This window comes from Eleutherodactylus coqui, chromosome 13 (assembly GCF_035609145.1).
Source record: "Eleutherodactylus coqui strain aEleCoq1 chromosome 13, aEleCoq1.hap1, whole genome shotgun sequence".
Lineage (NCBI taxonomy): Eukaryota > Metazoa > Chordata > Amphibia > Anura > Eleutherodactylidae > Eleutherodactylus > Eleutherodactylus coqui.
This window is the reverse complement of record NC_089849.1, coordinates 45,017,726-45,045,310: the sequence shown is the minus strand read 5'-3', so window position 1 is coordinate 45,045,310 and position 27,585 is coordinate 45,017,726. Positions and strand designations below refer to the sequence as shown.

General features: G+C 45.9%; 3 protein-coding genes across 9 annotated transcripts in view; 2 read left to right on the top strand and 1 right to left on the bottom strand.

Annotated features, from left to right (window-relative positions):
* Nucleotides 1-5,645, top strand: part of SCRN2 (secernin 2) — an 11,660-nt gene extending 6,015 nt beyond the window's left edge. For 2 of the 4 annotated variants that reach the window (XM_066587227.1, XM_066587226.1), the window contains exons 4-8: nt 508-707; nt 1,992-2,207; nt 2,594-2,759; nt 3,426-3,606; nt 5,060-5,643. In XM_066587227.1, coding sequence (XP_066443324.1) covers nt 508-707; nt 1,992-2,207; nt 2,594-2,759; nt 3,426-3,606; nt 5,060-5,230 — 934 coding nt within the window. In that variant the 3' untranslated portion in view covers nt 5,231-5,643. Of the gene's footprint in view, nt 1-507; nt 708-1,991; nt 2,208-2,593; nt 2,760-3,425; nt 3,607-5,059 lie in introns of all 4 variants that reach the window. The other 2 variants (XM_066587224.1, XM_066587228.1) reach the window with 2 other exon arrangements.
* LRRC46 (leucine rich repeat containing 46) lies at nt 5,581-14,212 on the bottom strand. 3 transcript variants are annotated; one of them, XM_066587221.1, is made up of 9 exons: nt 14,064-14,212; nt 13,911-13,998; nt 11,527-11,635; nt 9,558-9,604; nt 8,393-8,461; nt 7,923-8,032; nt 7,740-7,809; nt 6,483-6,640; nt 5,581-6,354 (listed from the first exon to the last, which is right to left on the bottom strand). In XM_066587221.1, exons 1-9 carry the CDS (start codon nt 14,071-14,073, stop codon nt 5,654-5,656), a joined length of 1,362 nt encoding a protein of 453 aa, XP_066443318.1. In that variant the 5' UTR covers nt 14,074-14,212; the 3' UTR covers nt 5,581-5,653. The 3 variants fall into 3 exon arrangements, with proteins under 3 accessions (XP_066443318.1, XP_066443320.1, XP_066443319.1); XM_066587223.1 differs by lacking the exon at nt 13,911-13,998 and having other exon boundaries at nt 14,064-14,211; XM_066587222.1 differs by lacking the exon at nt 8,393-8,461 and having other exon boundaries at nt 14,064-14,208.
* On the top strand, nt 14,118-27,579 carry MRPL10 (mitochondrial ribosomal protein L10). Of its 2 annotated transcripts, none has more exons than XM_066587230.1 (5): nt 14,118-14,223; nt 20,615-20,790; nt 23,345-23,509; nt 23,909-24,053; nt 27,121-27,579. In XM_066587230.1, the coding sequence occupies exons 1-5, from the start codon at nt 14,184-14,186 to the stop codon at nt 27,330-27,332; spliced, it is 738 nt and encodes a 245-aa protein (XP_066443327.1). In that variant the 5' UTR covers nt 14,118-14,183; the 3' UTR covers nt 27,333-27,579. The 2 variants fall into 2 exon arrangements, with proteins under 2 accessions (XP_066443327.1, XP_066443326.1); XM_066587229.1 differs by lacking the exon at nt 14,118-14,223 and adding an exon at nt 17,243-17,270.
* Nucleotides 27,580-27,585: the final 6 nt, after the last annotated feature.

The window sequence follows — 27,585 nt, the reverse complement described above, 5'->3', positions numbered from 1 at the left end:
CTTCTCTGCGTCGCGGCCGGATCTTCTTTCTTCGGCCCGGCGGATGCGCATGATGACGTCGGTGACGTGCCCGCGCATGCGCCGTCCCGAAGCAAAATGATCCGGCCGCGACTGAGAGAAGATGGCGCCGCGGCGAAGAGAAGAAACGGAGCGGGTGAGTAAAATCTGATTTTTGTCTCCCGCGGATCCGGACGGCTTCCATAAGCTTCAATAGAAGCCCGCGGGAGCCGTCCCCGCGGGAGACCCGAATGAAAATGGAGCATGGTCCAGATTTTTTCATGCTCCATTTTTTAAAAATCACTTTTATTGACCATCCGCAGGTATTTATCTACCCCGCGGGTGGTCAATGCATCCCTATGGGGTGTGGATCCGCTGGCAGGAGAAGAGTCAAAATCTGCTGCGGATTTTAATTCTTCTTTTGCCCGTGGACATGAGCCCTAAGCAGTCTCTTTCGTTATCTGTCACTCTATTGTATACTTTATATCCCTTTTTTTCCCGGCGGTGTAGACTGGCTCTGGAGCGTGCCCATTCTGCTAAAGCCGCTGTCCAAGTAATCGTTGATCTGCTCACCCAATATGGACAGGGAGGTAGCTGCAAGGAGGACCCCCTGCCTTTCATGTACCACAACACGTTCATGATGTGTGACCGCCTAGAGGCATATGTGCTTGAAACTGCTGGTCAATACTGGGTGGTTGAGAGAATTACAGGTGAGCTTCATTAGGCAACGACTATGTAATTAAAGAGATTTCTGATGTCAGCAACTGGTGGAATAACACAATTACATAGACCCCAAATCTTGACCTGTTCTTTTCTAAAGGGTCTATTCACACACAGCAGTCATATTGTATCTAAATGCATTAGAACCGCAACATGTGAATAGACCCAATAGGTTTTTATGAATATGCCATGAATGGAGGAGACTTGTATGTAGACATAACATAGTAACATAGTTTGTAAGGCCGAATGAAGACAATGTCCATCTAGTCCAGCCTGTTTATCCTCCTGTGTTGTTGATCCAGAGGAAGGCAAAAAAAACCAAGAGCAGAAGCCAATTAGCCCTTTTGGGGAAAAAATTCCTTCCCGACTCCCTAATGGCAATCAGACTAATCCCTGGATCAACCCCTAATTGTTCCTAATAGACATTACCCCTAAGGCTGGGCTCCCATTGAGGAGTTGTGTCTGGCCAGTGTTTTCACGCTGGAGTTGGACACAACTGATGCCTTTTCAGTGTACTTTTTTTGCACCAGTCCAGCGTCCATAACCATATAGGAAAACTCTGCATGCAACGTTTTTCTATCTAGCACAGGGAAGCATCAGGCATTGAAACTGACGTGGTGGATGCCTTGAACTGTCCCATAGAAGGCTAGGGGGTCAGATCCGGCTCCAGTTTCTCTCAAGTGTTTTACTACAACATCGGAGGAAAAAAATGCTAGATGACTGCACATATGGGAAGTATTTTTCTAGCTAGTAGACCCTCAACAAGCGGCTGGCTAACATGGCCACCTAGAGTGCAATGCAAGAGGCCATGTACACACTACCTCTAATGTGAGCTGCACCTAGTGACTCGGGCATAACTCGTATCGGACAACAGACGGACACCTATCGGTGTCCTGTCCGTTATACATAGACTCTGCCAGCTGACATGCATTGGAGTGTTCTATTTCCTGTGTGTGTGGAACGGACAGAAACAGGACATGCCATGAATTGTTTTTCACTAAGCCTTAGGTCTGCGTGAAAAAAAACCCTGTCCAATGTGTAAAGGCCCACAGGCTATAATGGTGCCACGTGTGGTTGACGGACAACACGCGGCCTCGATTACATCAATGTGCTAGAGGCCAAATTCTTTCTGTGTTTCATGACTACAGCTGGTGAAGTTGGGTAGCAGTCAATTAGCTCTTTGATTATTAACAAGTAGACTCAGATTAATCATTGACGCTCGATCTCCAGGCTGAATAGAGGAACTCTACAAATAACTTATCTTTCACACACAGAGGGTGCTCGGAACCTTTCTAACCAGCTGAGCATCGGTACCTCCATATGGCAGGAGCACCCTCAGCTCCGATCACATGCCCTGGCACAGGGTTGGTGGAACGGGACTGAAGAGTTCAACTTCAGAGTTGTCTATTCTTTAAAGACGCAGCCAGTGCGTATGGAGGCAGCAAAAGTAAGATACAAAGCCGGGCAAGAACTGCTGCAAAGAAAAGAAGGTGAGAAGAGCAATATAAGTCTATGGGAGAGCGTGCACATGGCAATCTGTTTTCACACAAGCGCAATTATTCCACAATCTGCACCAAAATCCGCATGCAGACATGTGGGTCATGGATCAAAAATGGTTTACGCCACGTCTTTTGGTGCGTATTGCAAAATAATTCCATTCATGTGAAAGCACCCTTAATTATATAGGAGTGCCCATGCCTGATGATTGTTCTTGGAAGGCAGTATATGTCTTCTCCTGGCAGCTGCACATGGCTCACATGTGGCTCCCATGGCACCGGCTGGGCATTGCTATATTAATTGGTACATACTATTATAAATAAAGAACAGGGTGAGCATAATGATGCGATTGAATACAAGTACGGTCATTATCTTGTAGGACACATCACAGCAGAGTCAATGATGCAGCTTTTGAGAAATAAGGAGAGTGGGATCTGTATGGACTCTGGGGGCTTCCGTACTACATCCAGTATGATATCGGTGCTTCCTCGCTGTCCTCATTTACCGTGCATCCATCTGCTGACTGCTACACCTGATCCATCCAGGTTAGAGACCACTGATCTTACCACTTAATTATAAATGCTGGAGAGTTGTGCAGGGGCGTACTGTGCTCTAAAATAACTAAAGTCCATTTTCACTTCTAAGTACTTGCCATTAGCTGGAACACCTAACTTCCACATGCAGCTCAACTTCTAAGATAATCAGATATCAAATAGATTAAAGTGCAGCAAAAATGCTATACTGTTACCTACCTCCGTGCTCGAGCGCCGCTGAGGATGTCACTTGGTGCAGGGACATTGAAGGAAAAGTCTGTCGGGGGTCACCATTATACAGGAACAGTAGGATCACCCTCTAATTGCTATAATGGAACATTATCAAGTTATAGTTATTTGTAGTTGACTGTGAGCACAGTAAATGCCCTGTTCTCTGTGCCAGGCACTGGCATTACCCATCGTATTGTGCAAATGTATGTGTGCAAAGGAGTTGTCCAGGATTAGAAAAGGATGGACACTTCTGCCACAAGTTGTAAGAGTTTTTTCTGCTCCGTCTCATTCACTTTAGTGGAACAGACCTGCAATACCAGACCCAACCTGTGGAATGATGTGGCGCTATTTGTTGAAGAAAGTAGCCATGTTTTTCTAGTTCTGGACAGTCCTTTTAAAAGTGTTTAAACTCCTTTACAAGGCTGATTGTGTCAATGTTTGTCATAGGTCTGTATTTAAGCCTTTTGTGTTTGGTTCTCGCGTGACACAAGTGCCCTGGGTGTTATCACCCACTTTTGGAGAAGACGACCCTCTCAGGCAAACTCCTCGCTTTCAAACACAGGTGGACAGACGTCATGAGCTCTATAAGGAGCACCAGAGAGCACTCGAGACACTTGAAGGAAACGAGGTATGAAGGACAGCATGATTACACTGACAGCATTTATTGATAGTCAGCCCTATTGTTGGATCCAAGTTCATGATATTAGGGGGGCACATTGTTTTGGGTGCTCCAACTACATGGAACTGACAAGATAGCCAAGTGCTCTACCCTCTGTCGGTCCTGTAGCCTTTTAATGGCAGTGTGCATACTTGACTATCGCTCCATTGCAATGTGAAGCATGGGACCCCTGTTCTTGTGATTGATGGGGACTCCTATAGATAGATGTAAGTGTTGATTATGAGAATTCCATTAGGGCTTATGGAAATAGAGATGTTAGTCATATTAACCACTCTGTTGCCAGGTGTTATTATATAGGGCAAGCTTGAAAGTGAAGACAGTCATCTAATATATACATCTTCAGTTCTTGTTTGCCGTATGTGACCCTCACTGTGTTCTGGTGTATATCTGGTACAGCTCCCATCTTCTACGAACATGAAGGTTCTGGAACGATGAATCGAATGGATTGAGGGATAGGTCAGATGTAGAAGTCATTGTACAATATTTGTCATCCATTCTAAGATTTACCTTCTCAATGAGGCGTGTGCCTAACAGGATGGAACTTTGAAGACCAAGGTAGTGTAAGGGTACTTTTGAATAGGACGACTGTCGCTCCTGTACTTTGACCGTTATTCAGTGAATGGAGGCCGGGCATGCTGGAGATCTCTGCCGGCCGCCCAGCTCCAATCATGTTCATCTATGAATTACACTGAGCGAAAAGTCAGGGAACTGAAACAAAGTGACTAACGAGTGATTCCTTGCTAACTACTGCAGATGAACGGATATACTCGCTAAGGCACGTTACTCAAGTGAGTAGTGCCTTAGCCGAGTATCTCCCCGCTCGTCTCTAAAGATTAGGGGGCCGGCGAGGGTGACAGGTGAGTTGCGGCGGGGAGGGGGGGGGGAGGGAGAGAGAGATCTCCTCTCCATTCCTCTCCGCCGCTCCCCGAATCTTTAGAGACGAGCGGGGAGATACTCGGCTAAGGCACTACTCGCTCGAGTAATGTGCGTTAGCGAGTATACTCACTCATCTCTACTAAGTACCCTACCAGGTCCTGCTGTTCGACAGGACAACTATAGCTGGAAATCTATTTTTTTTTTTTTGCCGATAGTCGGCACATGCAAAAAAACCTAAAAGCTGGCCAAGCACGCTAGATTAATTTTAGCAGGATTGGGCGACCATCTAATGTTTATGGCGCCACCCGACTCTCCCGCTGATGGAGACAGAAGAATGGAGCAGCAGCCGCAGCTAGAATTGTATTGCAGCTGGTTATTCCCCTCTCCCCATTGAAAACACTTGTACTTGCTTTCTGAGTCCATCGTGCATGTGCATGGGGTCAGAAGGAAGAGGTGCCAGACAAACGGACACCTCTCTAATATGTATGCCAAGCCTGTGTATCATAGAGTCCTTTTCTTCATGCAGAACACTCAACAGAACCTACAAGACAAGCAAAGGAGGATGGAAGCGGAAAATCTTTCACTCGTCAACAATCTTCTCAGTGGACTAGAGACTCCTGATCTTTCAGACCTGTCTGACCTATTTCTACACTGTGTGGAGAAGGAACTTGCATTGTACAAAGAGGAAACCAATTAGGAAGCTCGCGCTGCCTTCCTCTATAGAGTCACTGCTAGAAATGAGCGAGCATACTTGCTAAGGACAATTACTCGATCGAGCATTGTCCTTAGCGAGTTCCTGCCCGCTCGGAAGAAGAGGTTCGGCTGCCGGCACGGGTGACAGGTGAGTTGTGGCATTGAGCAGGGGGGAGAGAGAGATCTCCCCTCCGTTCCTCGCCGCTCCCCGCCGGCAGCCGAACCTTTTCTTCTGAGCGGGCAGGTACTTGCTATGGGCAATACTCGCTTGAGTAATTGTCCTTAGCGAGTATGCTCGCTCATCTCTAGTCACTGCTCAATCTGATAACATCACTGTCCCAAGAAGCAACAAAATGATCATTACCTATTTAATATACATGTTAATAAAACAATCACTAATTATAAAGTTCTTCAGAAATCAAAATCATCACAATGTCTTTTTTCTTAATCCCGACGCATTAGAACAGACTTTGAGTGGAGTCATTGGCAGCTTCACTGGTGACTGCAAAGTTTTCTTGGTCGTTGCAGATGTTGCCTGTCTCTCATTTTGAGGTCTTGAAGAGGCAAGAACTGGGCAATGTCTAGCTGAAGCCTTCTCTGATGCCTGCCATGTATTTTTGGTGGGCATGGCCTTCATTTTCCTGGTGGAAGGAGCAGATAGAGCCTGTCTACCCTCCTTTGAAACGGTAACTGTACTAGGAGTTTTTCCCGTATCTGCTTTTGAAGGAGGAGCAGAAGGTGGCAATTTTTTAGAAGAGGTCCTGTTCAGTTCTCCACTTGACCTTTCAAGACCAATTTGGCAGGATGAGGCAGGCACTTGGGTTTTAATGACCGGTTCGAAAGCTGGCATGGAGGTGCCAATGTCCTGCTTGACTAAAGCAGTATTCTGATGACTTATTTCAGAAAAAAGAGAGTTTTGTGGCTCGGCTGTAGATAATGTTTCCTCCTGCACAGACGTGGAAGAACATCCTTGATGTGGGTTGCAAGTATCATTTCTGGATGGAATGAGTGGCTGTTTATCTGGTGCATCATTGAGCTCCGATAGGCGCTCCTCATGTTCTTTTCGTGCCCTTTGTCTTCTCTGACAGGACCTTTGTATCATCTCCTCCCTCAAAGATGAGAGACCTCCTGAGAAGGAGAGTGCATGAAAGATTACTGATTCATTATCAACATCAGCACTTGATAATGTACCAGTATTAAGTGTCCAGCGCTATCAGATGAATGTCTGGATGTGGCACTGACACAGCATACCGTACCTGAGACATGAAAGGGCAGGCTTGCCTCATCACTGTCCTCACTATTACTTCCATCCTCCTTTTCTTCACCGTCACTTAAAGTGTTCTGATTTGCAGAGTCTCTCACCGTCTCTCCATCCAGCTGTTGGAGGAAAGGCAAGGTGTCTAGTATTTGCTGCCTGATCAGAGAAAAAAATTAAAAATCATTATTTTTCATGAAGGCTATGACAACCACACATTCATGTTCATTCAAAGAGACTTGGCACAATGGACCTCATGGATGGTTGACTAACGTTTGTAACAACTGCACAGTTACACCAAGGAAATGTTTACAAAGTAACATGAAAAGTTATGAATTTTGAGAGGTATTATTATTTAAAAACGGACTTGTCTGTGATCAAAGAAAGAGACTGCTTTTTGTCCAGCAACAGCGCCACTCTTGCCCATTGTCCTACTTTGGTATTGCAGCTCATACCTATTCAAGTATATGCAAGACCGCTGCAAAACTGGACAAACTATTGGACAAGACTGCACAGAAAATTAGAGAAAGTCCAGCGTTGGGTTAAAAGCTAAACGATTAAGGGCAACATGTTTGCCTGAAACATGTAAGACGCACATGTCCTTTGTTCCTTCATGTCTACCTGGATCGTTTAATAAAGACTGAAAGGGGTTCTTTACTGTAAGAGCAGTGAGACTGTGGAACTCTCTGCCTGAGGATGTGGTGATGGCAAAATCCTTAGAGGAGTTTAAAAGGGGACTTGATGTCTTTCTGGAGCGGAAGGATATTACAGGATATAAATCTTAGGTTAATTGTTAATCCGGGTATACAGGCAGGTAGGAACTATTAGGGGTTGATCCAGGGAATAGTCTGATTGCCATTAGGGAGTCGGGAAGGAATTTTTTCCCCAAAAGGGCTAATTGGCTTCTGCTCTTGGGGTTTTTTGCCTTCCTCTGGATCAACAACATAGGAGGATAAACAGGCTGGACTAGATGGACATTGTCTTCATTCAGCCTTACATACTATGTTACTATGAAAGTTTTTAACCCACCGCTGGAACTTCTCCATTTTCCTGTGCATCAGTTGTGGTTTCCAGCCAGTCCGTACATGGGAGCGTCTGCAGAGGAGCTGGTCTCTGGTTTGAATTTCTCCATTGGACAAGACAGGTATCATTTCTTGACAAAAAAAAAAAAGTAACTTTTTTTTTTCTAGTCCTGGAAAACATTTCAAGGAGAGCAATATCTCCACTGGAAGCTTATTTGTTGAATTACATGTCCCACCTGTAGTCTTTAGCCTTAGTGCATGGATTTCCAGTAAGGTCCAAGATGAGAAGACTCTGCGGTAATTCACCTGCACAGAAAAGGCAAAAGCCGCAATTGAAGGAAAGGTCACACATGTAATGGCTCTTTGCAGTGTGATGCACACATTTTGATGCAGGAAGATGGAATTCATGGCTGACTCACTTGCATCAAGCTTCTTGATCAAATTCTGGGATACGTCTAAGAACAACAGATTTGTCATATACTGGAAGTTTCGGATTTCCTCCAATCTGTTGCAAGAAAGACTAAGGAACCTTGAAAAGAAGTGTGAACATTCAGAGCAATGCTTAAACCGTACCTGTGATTTCAAGTGACTTTTGGAAATAATATGGCTTGTGTATATATGAGGAATAACATTATATCTGACGTGTATATGGCATTTATCTCCACCTTCCCCTCTGCAGGGTGTATATCTGATTGTCAGTCTTCCCTGAGCTGGTGGGTGGAGACTAGCTGCTATGATGTATCCCATACACTGCACACATACAGAAGAGGAGATGCTGCTCTCCTATCTCTCTGTAGAGCACCCTCAGAAGCAGCAGCATGGACATTATAACACAGTACTGAGCAAGGTAGCTGTGAATCCAGAACTGGGACGAATAAAGGACATTTACTTGAGACTGCAGCATCTCTGTCTCTCTAGGTCTGCAGCCACTTCCTCCTCCTCCCATCTCCATAGACTTCTTTAGGGAGAGAGGGAGGGAGAGAGATTTTTGTAATAAGATATATTACAACGTTTCCTTACGCACTTGAACTATTTATGCAAAGTTTCTGAAATGTACAATGACCATTTAAAAATACGTCTTATCATTAAAGGGAATGTCGCACAAAAGCAAATTATTCCCCGTCCACAGGAAAGGGGATAACTTGCGGATTAGTTGGGGTCCAACTGTCGTGACTTCACCTATCCCTAGCATAGGGCTCTGATGCATCATGAAGTATTGACAGTCGTGGTCGCATGTGAGGACCGCTGCTCTGTTATTTCAATGAGACTGGCGAAAATAGCCATTACATGAGCATCCTAGAACGTACCAGAATATTGCCTTATTTCACTAACTTCCAGATCACACCTAGACACTGTAAATACAGTGATAGTTTGCTAGTTCCACTATGACAGACAGATTATGTAAAGGAGTTACTAGTCGAATGCCAATCTACTACTCCTCCACCTCAAGCATTGCCAATCTAGTATCTACTTGGATAGAAAAGCTGGCCGTCGGTTACTAGATAGAGATCAGATACTGCCAATAAACTATAGCAACAATTGCTCAAACCTTGCCAATGAGGTAGGAGGCGGTATTCTCACTGCGCTCTAGGAAGATACTGAAGTACTACTCAGCTATAAAAAAGAAGTGCCATTCAGATGCTATCAGACGTGGAAGTATTCAGGTGCTGATGAGCAATACTTGGGCACGGTCAGTCACATTTCTGGCTACGTTATATCATGCTGTAAGTAGATAATCATTATTATAGTGATCATATCAGTCAGAACACACATAATGAGGGCGATTTCACACGAGTGTAATTTGCTTCGTGCTGCCCCCATTGCACAGCATACTGCCTATTGCCATGCACTATCTTGGCATGCATGTGCGTGGAATAGGCACCAAGATAGAACATCCTGCGATCTTTATTGTGCGAGTACTTTGTGCAATATGTGTGAGCGGCAACATAGGAGCCTATGGCAGGTTGGTACAGCGTATTACACTCGCAAGCATCCCCATGTAATACGCTGTAACAATCGTGAGAAGGAGCCCTGACTCTGATGAGTACACTCACCGCAAATGTTTGAGAACTTCTACATTTTCAATCTTCTTTATTTGATTCTGAAAAAAGGTAAAACTGCAGATCACATGGAAAGTCACAATTAAAGCCAACAGACTTGTATATACTGAAGGTTATCTGTTACTAAAGAATGGGATTCTTGGTAGAACCCATAATCCCACTCTATAGTAGCAGATAAACTTTAGTATCTATCTATCTCATATCTCTCTCTCTCTATCTCATATCTATCCATCTATCTATCTCATATCTATCTCTCTGTCTCATATCTCTCTGTCTCATATCTCTCTGTCTCATATCTCTCTGTCTCATATCTCTCTGTCTCATATCTCTCTGTCTCATATCTCTCTGTCTCATATCTCTCTGTCTGCCCTGAAGTGCTGTAAAATCTGCTATAATGCTGTTGAGGCATGGGTGAGTAATGGTGGATGGATAAAGCGATTGTACTAGTTGTCGTGCCATGATACCATCATACGTGAGTATTTCCGCCTTGTATAAACTTATCATGTCAGTTAATGATTTACATATAAAAGGTTCTCTTTAACCCCTTAAGGATGTAGGAGGTTTTTTTTCCCCCAATTCTTGGTTTCTCCTCCCCACTTTCAAAAAATCATTTTTCCGTCAATGTAGTTGTCTGGGACTTGTTTTTTGCAGTACAAGTTGTATTTTTTAATTGTACTATATAATGTACCTTTATACATTTCTAAGTGGATGGAAATGGATAAAAATGCAATAGTGCCACCTCTGGGGTCATGTTGTTTTCATAGCATACACACTGCGGCAAAAAGGAGATGATAACTTCATTCTGTGGGTCAGGACGATTATGACAATACAAAATTGATTTAGGTTGACTTTTTTTATTGCTGTACTACTTAAAAAAATTAAATATCTTTAAAATATATATTTTTGGCCGCTACCCTCTGACCGCCTTATAGCTTTTTAATCTTTTCGTAGATGGGGTTGTATGAGTGCTCGTTTTTTTGTGGGATGACCAGTGGTATCTATTGGTACCAATTTGGAGTATATACAACTTTTTGATCACTTTCTATTTTTTTTTTCTTGCAAACAAGCACAATAGTGTTTTTTTCTGACGACGTTCACTGTTGCAGGATAAATAAAGCATTATTTTGATAGATCCGATTTTTACAGATGCTATGATATCAAACAAATTTTTTGGCGGGGTTTGATATTTTTAAAATAAATATGGGACAAGTTTTTATTCTTAGTGGCCTTTATTCTTTACAACAATTAAGAAACCCTTCTTTTCCCCCATATTTTATTTTTAGTCCCCTTAAGCAATCGGAATTTGCGATTGTTTGATTGCTTATACTATATACCGCAATACTTCAGTATTCTAGTATATGATATTTCTTCCGGCAGAAATACACGGCGGTTCTTGGGGCCTTCAGAAAGGCCCCAGCTGCCATGATACCCTGATGGCACTTCACGATCTCATTAGGGTGGGTGTTCAAGACCCCCACTTGGAGCATTTATATGATGCTGTCAGAGATAACAGCGGCATTTAAAGGGTTAACAGTCATGATCGGTGTAAACGCCGATTGCGGCTGTGTGTTAGCTGTCAATGACAGCCAACACAGCCATGCATGGAGTAGGCTTACCTTCCAAGCACCTAGGACGTACATATACATCCTGCTGTGCTAAGGGGTTACAGCAAAAAGCCAAACACCACATCGAGTAGAAGAGACTAGTAAACATCCCGTGGACTGGATTGACAATGAAAGCATTGCATAGGCTGCAGCATAGCTTCGTGTCCTCCTACCAGACAGGCTATGACTTGCATGTTGGCATCGATACTCACTATGTTAGCTGCAGCTAAACTAAGTGGATGTCAAAGTTAAAGAAAACAGCAATAGGCCTGTATCTGAAGTCTTGTCACATAGTGGGATGGACCCTTGTTCAGACAGATACGGTTCCCTCCTGTGTATGGGTGCAGCTATCAGGTTACCTCCTGCAGGTAGAGGCTCTGCACCTCCTTCACCAGCTCCAGATTCTTCATTGTAGTGATCCCTTCTCTGTCCAGTCTCACTGTGTGTAGGTGGAGCAATGCCTGAGACCTGCAAAACATGAACAGCAATCTACAAATGTGTACAGGCCAGCTGGCTAGGGCTGGATTAAAGGGGCTGTCCAGTTGTAAACTTTTAATTACCTATACTTAGGATAGGCCATCAACAGTAGATTGGCGGGGCTTAGCCGCCTGCTAATCAGCTAGTCACCAGCACAGTGCACTTATGCACTGAACTGATTTCTGCCAGAAGCAGACAGCTCCGTTCCCACTGTTGTGGCCAGGCTTGGTATTACAGGACAAGGTATTTCCTATTCATTTCAATGTGGACTTTGCCTGTAATACCAAGCCTGGTCACTGCAGCAGGAATAGAGCTGGGCAATCAGATTAGTGCACAAGCACACCATCCAGCATATAGCTGATCGGCAGGGGTCTGAGGCGGCAGATCCTCGTCCCTCTACTATTGATGGCCTATCCTGCAGAAAGACCATCAATAGTTTACAACCGGAGATCCTTTTTTAAAACATGAGCCAAGTGTTCTCACTTTGCATCCATCACACGAGTAAGATGCAGTTGTGACATCGCAAACGTATTTCCATCAGGTAAGCCGCTGTGGGTTCACAATTGGGTTTCAATCAAATAAGTTGCTGTGACATCACAAGCGAACGGGTGTGATATCACAAGTTGGTTAAAGTGAGGTAAGTTGCTGTGACATCACAAGCGAGTTTCTGCAAGGTAAGCTACTTTGACATGAGAACTATGTTTCTGTGAAGCAAGCTGTTGTGACATCACAAGTAGTTGTCAGTTCGATAGGCTGCTGTGACATCATAAGTGGGTTACGGTCAGATAAGCTGACATGACCTCACAGCTATGTATCTGTGAAAAAAGCTGCTGTGACATCACAAGCGTGTATCAGTCAAATATGCTGCTGTGACATCACAACTGTCTTTCCATGATGTACGCTGTGACATGAGAAGTGGTTTCAGCTACTGTGACATCACAATTGGGCAGCAGTCAGGAAGCTGCGGTAACATCACAACTGTGTGTCATGAGACAGGCTGCTGTGGCAGTGCGTATCAGTCACCTGCGCGTGTTGTGACATCACAACTGTAATGTTAAAGGGGTTTTCCAGGACTGCACCACTGATGACCGATCCTTGATCAGGTCATCAATACTCGATCAGTGGGGATCTACCATTCAGGATCCCCACCAATCAGCTGCCCGAAGATGCCGTGGCCGTTGTGCGAGTGCTGCACTCTCTTCTCAGGCCTGCGACGTCCATCACTCACATGGAGAGCAGCTCAGTCCCAATCAGGCACAGCCGCTATACAATGGACGGTGCTGTGCCTGGGATGGACTGAAGAGGCCCGAGCGACATTGTCGTTCCAATCAGCTGCTCGGGGGGGGATTCCCGACGACCAATAGTTTAATCCAGGAAAACCGCTTAGCACTAAAGGACATACATGTACCGCCTCTGGCAGCGGAGCTTGGATAGGGCAGGATCGGGAGCTGAGCCCTCTCCATATATGGCGGGTGCCGGCTGTCTTGGACAGCTGACAGCAGCTTGCAACAGCCACGATCAGAAAAAAACTCCAATCAGAGCTTTTCATGGCCGACATGGGAGAATTCAGCACTGTTGCCATTGCCCTCAGTGATATGAATAAGAACTAAGTAAGCAGCGATGTGCGACGTGTTACACTATTTCCGTAGCTCCCATTGACTCCAATGAGAGCTACTGAAGCAGTGCTCAGCTGAAGCACCCAGCTCTTCCCGTAGGCTCCAGCCGAGTGGTCGCTGACCATAGCAGCAGCTTATCTGATCTTGGCTATGAGAAGCGGAGATGGGAATACCACTTTAATCCGACGGTGACATTTAAATGGCCCGACTGGGCGTCCCTGTGTCTTCAGCAATGAGATTGTAGGGTGCCATTCGCTTGTCAAAGCAGCCCGGGGCCTTGTGCAAGAAATGTCTGCAGAGATGCCATATTCTGCACTCAGGCCGCTGGGCCATCTCCATTGTTCAGCTCTGGCCTCGGGGGTGATCATTGAAAATACCGGATCCAAACTGGAGGGGGCCTCACTGACCAACATGGCGTCCGTCCACCATGATGGATGAACTTTTCAGGATTTTGTGCAAGAAGTTGCGAACGGAGCCGCAGATGTGAAAGTAGCTTAAAACGCACAAGTCTGCATGGGTAGCTGCGCCATTCTGTATAAACCCGGTGATCAACCACAGAGGAGGCGTCATGGCGGTCTGCCACCTATCACACATACATATATCAGTGAGCAGGATACACAGGGGAGGTTACCACTACTGATCATACTTACAGCTCCTCCTGCGTCCCTCCATGTACAGAAGCCCCCAGATTCCTCCTCGCCATGACCCTCAGCATGGAGTCTCCGTCCTGCCGGCCCCCTGCAGAGAAGCATCACAGTTTCACAGTGACAACCCGCCTGCAGCCCCCTCGCTGTCACACTCACCTCCGGCCATGTCCTCCACACTTCTTACAGGACGCTTCCTCCAAGTCCTACGCGTCCTTTGGTTGCTAGGAAACCGCCGGCTCCCAGAAGGCAGCGCGTCACCCTCTCCCTTCCGGAAGAATGGCGACGGCCTTGGTTAGAGGCGCTACCAGGGAGCTTGGTGAGAACTAGCGCACGTGACTAGTGGCGGGGGGAATGAATGAGAGCGGCGCGGTGTGAGAAGATGCTGGGCCGGGTTTAATGTCGCTTAGAGCTGCAGTAACGCCGTGACCTCACGTGGGGGACACTGGTGACGTGCCGTGAAGGAGACCCGTCGGCCTTAGCAACCAATCAGTGCTCAGCTTTCATCACCTCCCCATAGCAACCAATCAGCGGGCAGCTTTCATTTTTCCACAGCAGTGTAAGACATGCGAGCTGCGCTGTGATTGGTCGCTATGGGCAACAAGAACAACCGGACACTTTAGGGCCTGGAGTCCATGTTTGTAGATTAGGGAACGCCTTTTGACCGCAGCGGGGGCGCAGGGCGTGCGCTAAAGGGGAATCTGCGCTGGAAAAATCCGACTGGGATGAGTTCACTGCGAACCTTTCCTAAAGCAGAATTCACACACAGCGGAAGTTGTTTGGTGCGGATCTACGTCTAATGGTGCGTCCATACGGTTGTATTCGCACAGTGTATTAAGCACGCATCTTTGGCGTGTGTGATATGCCGTGAATAGAAGTCATTGATTTCAATGGCTTCAAACACTTTAGCGTATTTTTTCACGCAACGGCTGATGCTGACTGTCAAAAAGTATGCGGCGCCAAGGAAGTCGTGTTTTTTGGGGGGGGGGGGGGGGGGATTCAAGCCAGAAAAAAGGAACAAGAAAAGTGTGCGTGCGACCGTGTTTACACGGGGAGTGCGATATTAGACCGCCGCTATCACGCTTGTAAACTGCGGAGTTTTCCTGCCATTGCGATGTGTTTTGTGGGAATAACGCTCACTTCGCTGCTCGTGCGTTTCCCCCTTCACATGCATGAAAATCGCATGTTGTTTAAGGCCAGCTTCGCACGGCCGATAAAATCGTGCGAGATTTGTGCGTTGCGAGACACACAAATATGAACCCCCTTCTTCTGAATACATACATGCGAGCGTTTTTTTTATTTTTTTCTCCGATAGCACCGCGTTGCAATGCTTTGCGAGAAACAATGGCGGCACATTCTAACTGCCAGATCTCGCATCGCAGCCCCATTGGAAGCAATGGGAGAACTCCGCAATCCCCTGCCGCGGCTGTGACCGCTGCGCCGCAGGATCCCTGCATCCCCGAAGTGACGCAGCACTGTTTTCACATGAAAACGCTGCGCATCCACGGGGCTTTCACACGAATGGCGTAGGAACTAACTGGCGATTCCTGAGTAGAATCGCCCAAAAATCGGACATTCTGTGATTTTTCTAGCGTTGCTCTTGTAAATCCTTTCAAATGAATGTGATATCGGGGCGGAAGCAGACTAACTTGTCACCCACGGCAACCACATCTGTAAGGTGCAATAACAACTGGAAGAGTTCTTCCATCGCTTCGCGTCATTCTGACTGTTATGCCAATTCACATATAAAGGAATCCGCTATATGTCTGCGCCATTGTCATCCCCCCGATCAATAAATCTCTTGTGAGTTTACAGTCTGCACCTCGTATCATTTTGCGCTGCGGATTTTCCCTGCGAGTGTGTGGATGAGCGATCTTGATTATCCACATTGACAGTACTGCGCATTTTCCGCTACTTGTGAGCATACCCTAGCAGAGGAAAGAAAATCGCGGTCAGTTTCTGTAACAGCGCCACCCTTGTCCATAGGCTGCATCTGGTATTGCAGCCAAGGTTGATCTTTTTCCAACAAAAAATAAAGGCAAGGTTAAAAAAAAAAAAATAGTATTTTTTGGGCATGGCTTCTCACAGAGTATGGCTGCCAATATACATTTGGTGGAAAGCTGCCACCCAACTACCCCATGCCTATGAATGCCCGCTGCCATTGCCATCTACGTATTGCATGTGGTATTGTAGCTCAGCCCTATTCCCTTCAGTGACGCTGAGCCGCAGTACCAGAACAATCCATGGACAGGTGTGGCGCTGCTTCTGGAAGTGCCATGATTTTCCCGTACTACTTAGGGATAGCTTACAGATCGGTGAGAGTCCTGCCGCTGGGACCCCACTGATCCTAAATATGGGGCATTGAAGTGAGGGCATCGGCGGTAGCACATGTGTATCGCTGCTCTATTCATGTCAGTGGGCACAAACTGCACTATGGACAGCCATCCACCACTCCGGTGACCGGCGGGGGTCTCAGGCGGCCGACCCCGAGTTATGGAAGCAGTGTAGCGCTCTGTGCTTCCGCAGCTCCTATTCACTTCAATGTCAGCTGAGGAAACGGCTCTTGACGGTTTCCATAGACAGAGTGACCGGTAACTATAGCGGGGGCTTCCAATCTCTATGCAAAGCCAAGGGAATCCCCCTTTAACCCTTTGCAATCGAATTTCGCATTCAGGGTTTCCTAGGTGGCCCTCTCTTTCTGCCATTATATAATGGTGCCATCTGCTGGCTAGAGTCAGTAGTGTGGTATCGGACATGCTGGAGAGGCCCCCGACAACAGAGCAGCCAGTAATCTACAGTAAGGATACCCTGCCGGACGTTGTCTGACATCGGAGCTGCACAGCCTTCAATCAGAATGTCTTTAGACGTCAGACAGTGGATTGGAAAGGGTTAAGGCTCTGTTCGCATCACATAGCGTGAGGTGAGCCCTATAGGTGCCTACGAGGTATCTGCAGGGGTATTCTCCTATACGGTGAACGGAGTCAAAGTGATTGCAATGCAGATTTATATCAGGCGATGAAAGGGTTACAAGATTTGCAGTAGAAGGGCAGCGTGGGAATATTTCTCGTATTGCGCAATGCGATCTGGGGTCCTATTACGCTCTCATAGTATTTGTGTCCCGGCGGTTACCACGCTCCCGGGTCCTGATTCTCTTATGCATCATTGTTTCCTGAGGAGCGTGTTCATGCAGGTCCTGGGCGCAGGTTGTGTAATCCTTCACACGGAAAGGATTTGTGCACTAAAGGTCCCCATGGAAGTCGATGCGCTTGCAATATGCAAGGAGATGCGTGAAATACTGCGGAATTCCACTGGAAAAAGAACACATCTGGAACTCATTAGCTATCAGTCGGTGCATGTCTGCCGTGTGTAAGCGAGTATGCGCTGCGGGCTGAAAAGGTGCGGGAAAATATGCCGATATGCGCGCACTAAGGCTCCTGCAATTGCGCTGATGCTTATGTGAAGCTGGCCTAAGAGTTACGCTACATTCGCATGGGCAAGAATCACGTGGGTTGCGAGACGCACGATTATGACTTATTCACATGGGCGTGGTTTGGTTTTTTTTTTTCGTTGCAGCGATGCTGCGAGGATACAAATCGCAGCATGTTCTATGTTTGGCGTTCTCTCGGAACGCCTTGCCTATTGTTTGCAATGGGGCCTTTAAAAGACATCGCATGACACTTGCATGCGATGTGATGTTTCCCATTGAAATCAATGGGAAACACTTGCAACCCTCTGACACGCGTGAAACGCACCTGAAGATCGCAATTTCACAATGAAAAATGTACTTATCAGACAGATCATATCATAGCGAGTTTCTTGGATATTGTGAATGGGTATTATTGCATCTTGACGCCACCGGAAGCTAGGGGTTTGACAGGGTTAGGATGCAGGAACGCCCCTGTCACACCCCTATCTCCCGATTGGGTTAGTAGCGCAAGGTCCTGGAGGTAGCTACAAAAGATACAATAATAACCATACACCCCTCCGGTGCTCCCAATACTTTCCTCCACTATGCTGTGGGTCTGAGCACCATGTGCGGCACAAATAATAGGCATACAGCCCGCCTCCGGTCCCAATACTGTTCTCCCCCAATGCTGCGGATGTCAGGAGTGTGCACGTCCCAGCAGCGCTCAGCAGCAGTCACATGTGGGGCCCGCTGGCTGCCTTGTCCCGCACTGGAGCAGCGGTGACATGTGCCGACCGGCAGTTGTCGGTGCTGCCTTCAGGCCACCTACAGCGGGGGAGGTAGAATGAGCAGACGTGGGACGGAACACCTGCCGGGAAATAGACACCATCAGCAGGGAGCCTTGGACAGGGGTAGGAAGGCGGCATTGCGCAAGTATGGTGGCCTGCCACCGGGGATCACGAGCAGCAGCGCGATCAAGCCGCCCAAGAAGCAGCTGCATCGGGATCGGAGGTGTGAAGGTACAGGGGGCGGGCAATAAAGAGCAGCAGTGGGGACGTCGGGGAGCCTTTCAGAGGGGCCGGGAGGCGGCCCTGCAGCTAGGAGCTTCTATCACTGCCGAGAGGCAGGAGCTGAGAAGTGAATTTTTGTGGACTGACAGAAGCCGGGACGCCAGCAGGCAGGAGGTTCTCTCAGTGCCAGGAGCTGGAACGGGAGGCAGGAGCAGATAAATGAATTTTAGTAGGCTGACAGGACCTGCTGGGGAGCCAGCTCTGCAGCCAATCAGGTACAGGGGGTGTGACCCAGCTGTCACTCATCTCCACCAGCTCCACTTCCTGGTCGCTTCAAGATACAGTAATACCCTTGCACACTCCTCCGATGGCAGCTTATCTCCCGTAAGGGTCGGGCAAGTTCAAATTCAACAACCTCATATTTCTTTTACCCCAATATCTGCCACAGGAAAAAGTCAGGATACCCCCAAACACGTTACACGGTTGGCCGAAGCCGCTGATTTTACTACTCTAACGTGCTACATGTGACCGCTGCTGAGCGCCGCTGGTGAACGATTTATCTGCATATATAAACGGGCTGAACAAGCGAACTCTGACACCGAACGATAAATTGTTACCTCTAGAAGAGCCCTAAGCTCCGCACAGGGGCATCAAAAAAATATAATGAGGAACAAAATCCATTTAAATTAAAAAAAATACCTTTCTTTGCGCACTTCCCCTTTTTTCAAATGTAAAAAACCTGTTTGGTATCGCCGCTTCTGTAATGAACCTGTGCAACAAAATAAACACTTATTGTAACTCAAAAAGTGGAGAAACCTAAAAATATATAATTTTGGTACTGTCGACATTGTACCGACCTGCAGAAAAAAGTCATTTATACCACATAATGAATGCCATGGGAAACAAAATGACAGAATTGAGCTTTTCACTCCGCACCCCCCCCCCCAAAAAAAAATTAATAAGATTGCATTTACCCAAACATTGTGCTGATAAAAAGTACAAGTTGCCCTGCAATGAACAAGCCTTCATGCGGCCATGAGGATGGATAAATAAAGTTCTGTCTATTCAAAATTATGAAACATTGTTGCATCCTTATAGGGGTTTTCCAGGCAAATGCTATTGATGGCCTATCCTCAAGTAGGTCATCATTAGTTGGTTAGCTGGGATCTGCCGCTCAGGCGGCCAGCTATCAGCGCCGCAACACAAGTACAGAGCAGAAGAAGCCGGTGTAGTAGCCAACGCTGATAATTGCAGGCGCAGCTCTCATTAAAAGCGGGACCCCAGCCGATCACCTATTGATGACCTATCCTGGAAAACCCCTTCAAGTACCAAAGTAGGCCGCATCCTTAAGCGATAGTTTGTGATTAGAAGATTGAAGTCTCTTTTTTTTCCCCCAGAAATAGCGCCACTCTTGGCCATCAACTGTGCCCAGTATTGTAGCTTATCTCCATTCAAGTGAATGGACCTGAGCTGCAGTGTCAGATCCCACGGGCAAGAGTAGCGCTGTTTTGGGGGGTGAAAAGTGAAGACAGCCTCCTTAACCCCTTAACATCACATGATATGCAGTTGTATTCTGTGCGTTCCGGGTTTGTAGGGAGGGGGATCGATCCCGCTCCATACAATGTGGGTGTCAGCTGGTTCTCACAGCTGGCACCCGCCTACAACAGTCCTGATCAGTGTGAACATTGATAGCAGCTGTTAACTCTGTAAATACTGCTGTCAGATTGTAATCCCCAGATCACTTTTGTCGGGTCTCGGAACGGCCCCCCTTCCCTGCAATGAAATCATGATGAGATTGCAAGGTGCCGTGGCAGCCTGGGGCCTTCTGAAAGCCCCCAGCGCTGCAGTGGCTGATTGCCTAGAATGCCTGTCAGAAAATGGAATAGTGCAATACTATGGTATTACAGTATACTGCAGGAGCGATCAAACAATCGCAAGTTCAAGTCCCCTATGGGGAGTAAAAAAGTAAAGATGAGTAAAGTGCTTATAAAAGAAGTTAATGACTATGTGAAGGTAGGGTTCTTGAAGAACACATTGTATGTCTCAATGTGTGTGTGACAAAGAAGGTACCATAGTGGACTGTAACCTCTGTGTGATCTGAACACCATTGTGGGACCATCGTGCTACATAAAAGTCAGTGGAAGTGGAAGCATTTCTGTTCATCCTATGGGGGGAAAAACTGGGTCATGTTGGTCTGCAGAAAGATAGAGAAGGTGCTGGACATCCTCTAGATACCTGCTTTACTTCCTTTGGATACGTTGATGTTCTGACAGTACTTTTTCCTGTTTCCTCAGCCTGGCTCCCGTCCTTGCAGTGTATTCGCCATGGCTCCAAAGCTGCCACCCGACACAAAAAGGCTATGCACTTTGAGAGGCAGAAGATCCTGGCGCTCACTGAATACATTGCACCCAAACCAACTATTAATGAAACCTGTATGAAACCCAAGGTCAAAGCCAAGGACACAGACAAGGTAACATTGGGGTTTACTGTAGATGATGTATGAGGGATACTTGTATAGTGAATACATTGCTACAACGGGGAAGAAGATTGCAGGACAGTCTGGTGAGTCAGGAGATATGTTCTTACTATTAGTGTAAAGACATCCCTGAAGAGCCTTACAATGGGTATGGATGCACAGGAGAGGGCGATTATTGCTAAATTGAAAACATAATTTTTAATAGAATAAAGATAAAATAAATGATGCCTCAATAAGTGATAGTAATCAAAATACCAGCATACAAGAAATGGATATACGTTTTTTTTAATCGAGTAGTTTTTATTGAACATTTTCAATTATTTTCAAAACATACACATTCCCACATCCCAAATCACAAAAAATGTAAGTAATTTCCTCTCTTTCCTCCTCAGTTCCCTCGCATACTGTGCTCCCCTGAAAATAAGACCTACCCCAATAATAAGCCCTACCATTATTTCTAGGGTCTGGGGGTGGTGCTTGAAATATAAACCCTCACTTGAAAATAAGCCCTAGCTACACTACATGAAAAAAAGCAATGCTCACTGAGTAGATTGCATTCGGGTCCCTCACACTGGGCTGCGGTGCTTTTGCAGGCTTCCATGTCAATGAATGGCTGTGATTGGCGGATGCAACGCTTGATTAACCAATCGGAGCAATCACTTGCTGGAGGCGGGGTATTCAAGCCACGCTACCAGGAAGAAATGCGCTGTCGGCGTTCAGGAGTACACGGAAGCCTGCAGCAGCGTCAGACAGCAGCGTGAGGGACCTGAACACCATCTGCTAGGTGAGTATTATAAGACACTTCCTGAAAATAAGACACGGGGCCTCTTTTGGGGCAAATATTAATATAAGACAGTGTCTTATTTTCAGGGAAGTACGTTAGGAGTGACAGGAAGGCAGTAATACCTGTATCTGCATCATTTACTAGGAGTGACAGGTAGGCAGTACTATCTGTATCTGTGTCATTTACTAGGAGTGACAGGTAGGTAGTAGAGATGAGCGAAAGTACTCGTTTAGGGCGATTTCACAATTGAGCACCGCTTTTTTTGAGTAACTGACTACTCGGGCGAAACGATTCGGGGGGGGCGGTGGGGGGCAGCAGTGGGGAACAGGGGGGAGCTTTCTCTCTCCCCCTCTGCAACCCCTCGCTCACCCCCGGCGCCCCCCGAATCTTTTCACCCAAGTAGTCAGTTACTCGAAAAAAGCGCTGTTCGATTGTGAAATCGCCCTGAACGAGTAAGTTCGCTCATCTCTAGTAGGTAGTACTATCTGTATCTGCGTCATTTGCTAGGAGTGACAGGTAGGTAGTACTATATGTTTCTGCATCATTGGCTAGGAGTGACAGGTAGGTAGTACTATCTGTATTTACATCATTTGCTAGGAGTGACAGGTAGGTAGTACTATGTTTCTACATCATTTACTAGAAATAGGAAGGCAGTGCTATCGGTACCTAAATACATTTGTGGGCAAAAGCATGTACTGCTCCTCAGTAAAATGACCTTTGCATTACATAAAAACTTAAGCCCAGAGATGGTTGTGGGTTGTGGGCTGCTGCTTTGTATCATCCACCAGCTATTGTTTAAGTGCATAGACCTATTTAAAAAAAAGTTTTGATAAGGCCTCGTTCACACGGGCGACATGGCATCACCGCGATAAAATCACAGCGATATTGCATCGCTGGTCCGTGCGATATCTCTGCGGTTTCTCACGGTGATACCGCAACTTTGCAGCACCACATACGAGGATTTTTGGGGGTGGGGGTTTCAAAGATAAGCCATACCTCGAAAATAAGCCGTAGCTGCAGAATTATTATTTTTTAAGTATACATTACCTTAGAAGCGCTGTCCGGGGCTCCGCTGCAGCTTTTTCTTGGTCGCCGACACTGTGCTGGACGGACATTGAAAAATCCCTGCCACCTGGAAGCGCTGGCTGTGAATGGCTGACGCTTAGCCAATCAGAGGGAGCGCTCAATGAATGGCTGTGATTTGTTCATTGAGCGCTGGCTGTGATTGGCTAAGCGTCAGCCAATCGGAGGCTGTGCTTCTAGAGGGCGGGGATTATTCAATCCCCGACCAGAAGAGATGATGAACAACAGTGTTGGGGATCAGGATGAAGTTGCGGCCGGGCTGACAGCACTTCTAGGTGATGTGTACTTTATTTTTATTTTTTTCCTGCAGCTAGGCCTTAGGTTAGGGCTTTGACAGTGGGATTTCCTACTGTCAAAGTTGCATTGCACCGCACGAAAATCGCGTTTTCATGCAAGGCAACAGAGAGGAAGGCTCTATAGGGAAACATGGGCTACAAAACCTCACGAGTCGTGTACATATCACCGGACCTACATGGTTTCTGTGTCGGGATGTTGCACACTCCAAAACATTGCACACGAGGAATGAACCCATAGGAAAGCATGGGCTGAATGAACATGGAATTTTAAAATCGCGTGACTTTGTCGCCCATGTGAATGAGAACTAAGGAAACCAAGACTGTTCCTGGGAAAATGATGGATTTTTCTTTGTATGTGGCTGAACAAACATCTTTTATCTTTCAGGAAAACTTACTGGAGAAGTTTCAGTGTTCTCAGCTACAGGCGGTCATCCAGCAGAGTAAGATGTTGGCTGTGTTTCAGCGCAATTCAATTGGGGCTGAAGACTTTTTACTTCTCAAACACAGACTCCACAAGCATGAGATCTACATTAAGGTTTTTCCTAACCAGGTATGACCACTTCTTCCAAAAATAAAATGCCATGACTGGGTTCCCTACTTAGGGGGTTTCTGGAACTAAACTTAATGACCTATCCACAGTCTGCAGGATAGTTTGTCAGTATCAGATCAGTGGGGGTCCGACTCCCAGCACCCCTGCCCATCAACTACTTGGAGATCCACTGGGACTCAGCTTCACATAGACTATGTGACCAATGGGCTTGACATCACAGACCAAAGAAGAGACCACAGTGCTCACCCAAGGACTGCAGCCCCTTGAATGAGCTGATTGGTGAGGGTGCTGGGTGCAGCCCCACAAGTTCTGACATGATGATCTGCCCTGTAAAATAGGACATCAATATTTAAATCTCAGAAAAACCCTTTAATCCTAACAGTTTTTATCTGCACACAGGTCACGAGAAAGGCTCTAGGCCAGTCCCACCTTCAGGCGATGTTACCCTTGTTTATTGGGCATACTTTCTTAGCGGTCAGTCCACATGCCAAAGCGAAGGAATTGTTGCAGTCAGTACGGAGTGCGCCACAGATACAGCTTTTGGGTAAGTACACCATTGGAGAAGAATTGCTCATGGTCTGTCTGAAGGTTAGAATATTTTGGATTAAAGGGCTGTTTTGTCATTACCGTTTCTGTCAATTGCATTTACCACATTTACTTTAAAGGGAACCTATTGCCAGTTTCGTGCTATCTGAACTATGGAAAGCATGAACCTGGGAGGGGCAGATTTAAAAAAAAAAACTTTAAAAACCTGCACAGAGCAGATCTTGTAGTCAAGGAGGCGGAGCCATGTCAGCCTCTCCCCACCCTAATCAGATAGTCTCTTCCTATACAAAATCAGATAGAGCTGTCAGCCTGCGTGATCCGAATGAGAAGAAGCCGGCGGAGTTTCGCCCCATGATTTTAAATTCCATTCCATTGCAATTTTTAAAGTATGTTTATTGTAAAACGCTGTAGTGTTTAGGAATAACACATATACCTCTGCAGTGTCCGTACGTGTCCAAGGCTCGTGCTGTCTGTGGTTTGTCCTTGGTGACAGGTTCCTTTAAGCTCTACCACATCTGCAGTTAGTACAATGTCAGGGACGGCAGCTGACAACACGACGGGACACTGCAGCCCTGCTTCAATGCCACATGGTGTCATTAGTGGGAATAATGTAGTAGCTTTACATGTACTACACCAATAAAACTTCACCATGTAGCTTTAACCTCATTATTGCATCAAGCCAAATTAGGTGGGCACCATAAGTAGATATTGTAGAGTGCATGCCGACATGTTATATATCATCTATACTACGCAAAAAGAAAACCTGTAGCAAAATAGCTTTATTTGAAATATGACATAATAAGGGTTACACGAATAAACACAATAAAAACACTAGATTAACCCGATGTTCGCTACGCAAACATAAAATGTTTGAAAAAAATGATTGTAAATGTTTTAAGAACACATCTTCCACGCTTTGGGGACATGGTAACAGTCAAACTGGTAAGCACCTGATATGAACGGCGCTCAGCAATGCTTGACTCTCCCAAGCTGGCTGAAGCACAGCAGTGCCACTAGACTTAACATAGGAACTTTGACCTTGTCTCACCGGTCACTCAATGTATCAAACTCACATTTTATGATTTTACGGCAGTGGTGAGGATGTCACATGTCTAATGACACCAAAATCATCCACCAAAGGTCACGCAAAGGGGTCAAACTGTGGTGCACAAAAAAGCCTGTAGACTTTTTTTTATATTAGATTTAACAGCATAAGTATGTACATAAACCAGATCCTGACTGCTAGTTGGTCCTAGAAACCCACTACACATGGCACAAGTACAACACAAAAACTATGGGAATACACAGGCAGCATGTAGGAAAAAGGATTTGAAAACTATCAGGGTGTATAAAGTAATATTGTAGCTCATAATAAAATGAAGTACTGAATTTTTGTGAATCACAAAGTCAGTTAGCGCAATATCATAAGAAAAATGTTACATATCAAACTCAGTAAGGCACATAAAGATTGCAAAAACAAAAAAGTGTTCATACACTTCTATAGATCCGTGTGAGCACACGTCTGTCATCGTTATCAGCACTGCATTTTCTTGCAGGCTGCTCATATCGGTTTATACACCCGGATTTTGTCATATGATTTTGTTTATGATGTCCCTATAGCTTTTGTATTGTGCTTATACCATGTGTGGTGGGTTTCTAGTCCCAACTAAGACTCATTATGTGGTTGATGCATTTGCTTGTGAATTTTAAATGTTTTTAATTTCTGTTTTTTCTTAGCTTTTTTTTATATTTCAAATAAAACCATTTGTATATAGTAAGGTCCAGTAGGATGTACTTGTTAACCACTCTTCTGAATGCTTCAGGAACTTTCCCCATTGCCCAGAGAGATCCAGCCTTCAGCAAATTAGTGTGAATGTACTTTAAAGAGATTATTCATGGACCAAATTAAAAAAAAAATCTGGTTACAATGCTGTAAAAAAGATAAAAAACCTTACCTGCTCCCCCCCCTCCCTTTCCGCCAGCCTCTGGTCCCCCTTACAACTGAGGCAGGGAGGAGGTCCTGACAATGACACGTGACCATTGCAGCTAATCACTGGCTGAAGTGAGCTGGAGATTGGCTGCACTAGTCACATGCCCCAGAAATTAATGACGTCATCAATGGCTCATTGCAGCTGCAAGTAAAGAACATTGGGGCATCGGGGGAACAGGAGCGAGTGTGGTGAGTATGGCTTATTTTTTTTTACAGCATCCCTGGATGACCTCTTTAAAGCGACCCTCTGGTTTGGGTTAAAAATTCTGTCCTGGGACTAGAAGGAAATCCACCGGTTCCAGGGTCTGTTTTTGGACGTTCAAGATGGCTGATGCAATCTTCAGACTACCTAATCTCTACAGTGCATTGGTAGTTATGTACTATATCTGCTCTGTCATCAGGATTTTCGGTCTGAAGCCAACGTAACGCTTACAGTCATGTTTAAGACACCACGGACATATCTTTGTGTAAAATAGAAAATTGTTCTTGAGCCTAAAAACTCAGATTTATTACTGGTTGTCTAGTATGCAAATGAGGCATCTCGAGTCATGGGGTAGGCCACTGGAACCCCTAGTCCCTGCAACATAAATGTATGTGTGGCCTCTGTCTGCAGGATTGACACCTGTGCTGATGTCAGTGCAAGTCGCAGTGAAATCCCCAGTTATGCAGCCCATTGCCCCAGCGGCTACACACATACACATTGAGACGGCTTCACTGGCACATTGTGCCCAAAGCTGGTGTTGTGGATTTTTGCACCTAGTGGCTCACAAGCACAGCGCAAAGCAGACACCTCAACCCAGAGGATCGCACAGTGCAAGTGTGTTATACACCCCCCACCCCCAGTAATAACAGCTGCAGGATAGCAGAGACAACCCCTTTATATCCAATTTATTGGCAGCATGTTACTAGTAAGAGTATTGCCCTGTGTAACTCCCTCTGAGGACCTGACAGAAGAGCATTGCCTTTTTTTAAAGTGTACTTTGGAGAAATGCAAAAAGGGAACGCCTTAATCTTTTGAAAGGTATGATACCTTTTACTGAACACTGTACCCTATTCCGATTTTTTTTCCCCCCAGGAGGCTGCATTGAGAACAGACTACTGAGCAAGCAAGGATTTGTAGACTACTCCAAACTGCCGAGCATGGAGTCGCTGCAGGGCCAGCTCGTAGGAACGCTGACAACACTTACTGCGCAAACCTCGAATCTCCTGGCCCATCATTCTACACGGCTGTGCACCATTTTGGAGCAACATGGCAAAGAAGAAGGCAAAGAAACCAAGGCTAATTGAGGAACCACAGTGTACTGATAGGACTCTTTAATAAAAATCTGTAATAAAAACTATACTCTGTATAAAATATTTTATTAGGAAGACCATGGAGTACATGAGTGTGATGTCTAATCTCCTATACAGAATGTGTGTAAAGCATCAATGGGGCCAGTCGCAATGTGCCCCTGCCCCATGGTATATCCAAAATGACTTGTAACGTCCTGACTGTAACACTCCGGTTTGTGAATAAATGTCATAGAGTTTGTAATTTGTG

Excerpts from the sequence above, each read along its gene's own strand:
- LRRC46 (XM_066587221.1), bottom strand. Across the intron at positions 8,462-9,557 it reads GAAGTTCTCAAACATTTGCG|AAGTCTATGGAGATGGGAGG; the intron begins GTGAGTGTACTC and ends CTCTCCCTAAAG. Across the intron at positions 6,641-7,739 it reads ACTAAGGCTAAAGACTACAG|GCAGCAAATACTAGACACCT; the intron begins GTGGGACATGTA and ends TTCTCTGATCAG.
- MRPL10 (XM_066587230.1), top strand. The coding sequence starts at position 14,184 with ATGGCGACGGCCTTGGTTAGAGGCGCTACCAGGGAGCTTG. Across the intron at positions 20,791-23,344 it reads AAGCCAAGGACACAGACAAG|GAAAACTTACTGGAGAAGTT; the intron begins GTAACATTGGGG and ends TTTATCTTTCAG. Across the intron at positions 23,510-23,908 it reads TTAAGGTTTTTCCTAACCAG|GTCACGAGAAAGGCTCTAGG; the intron begins GTATGACCACTT and ends ATCTGCACACAG.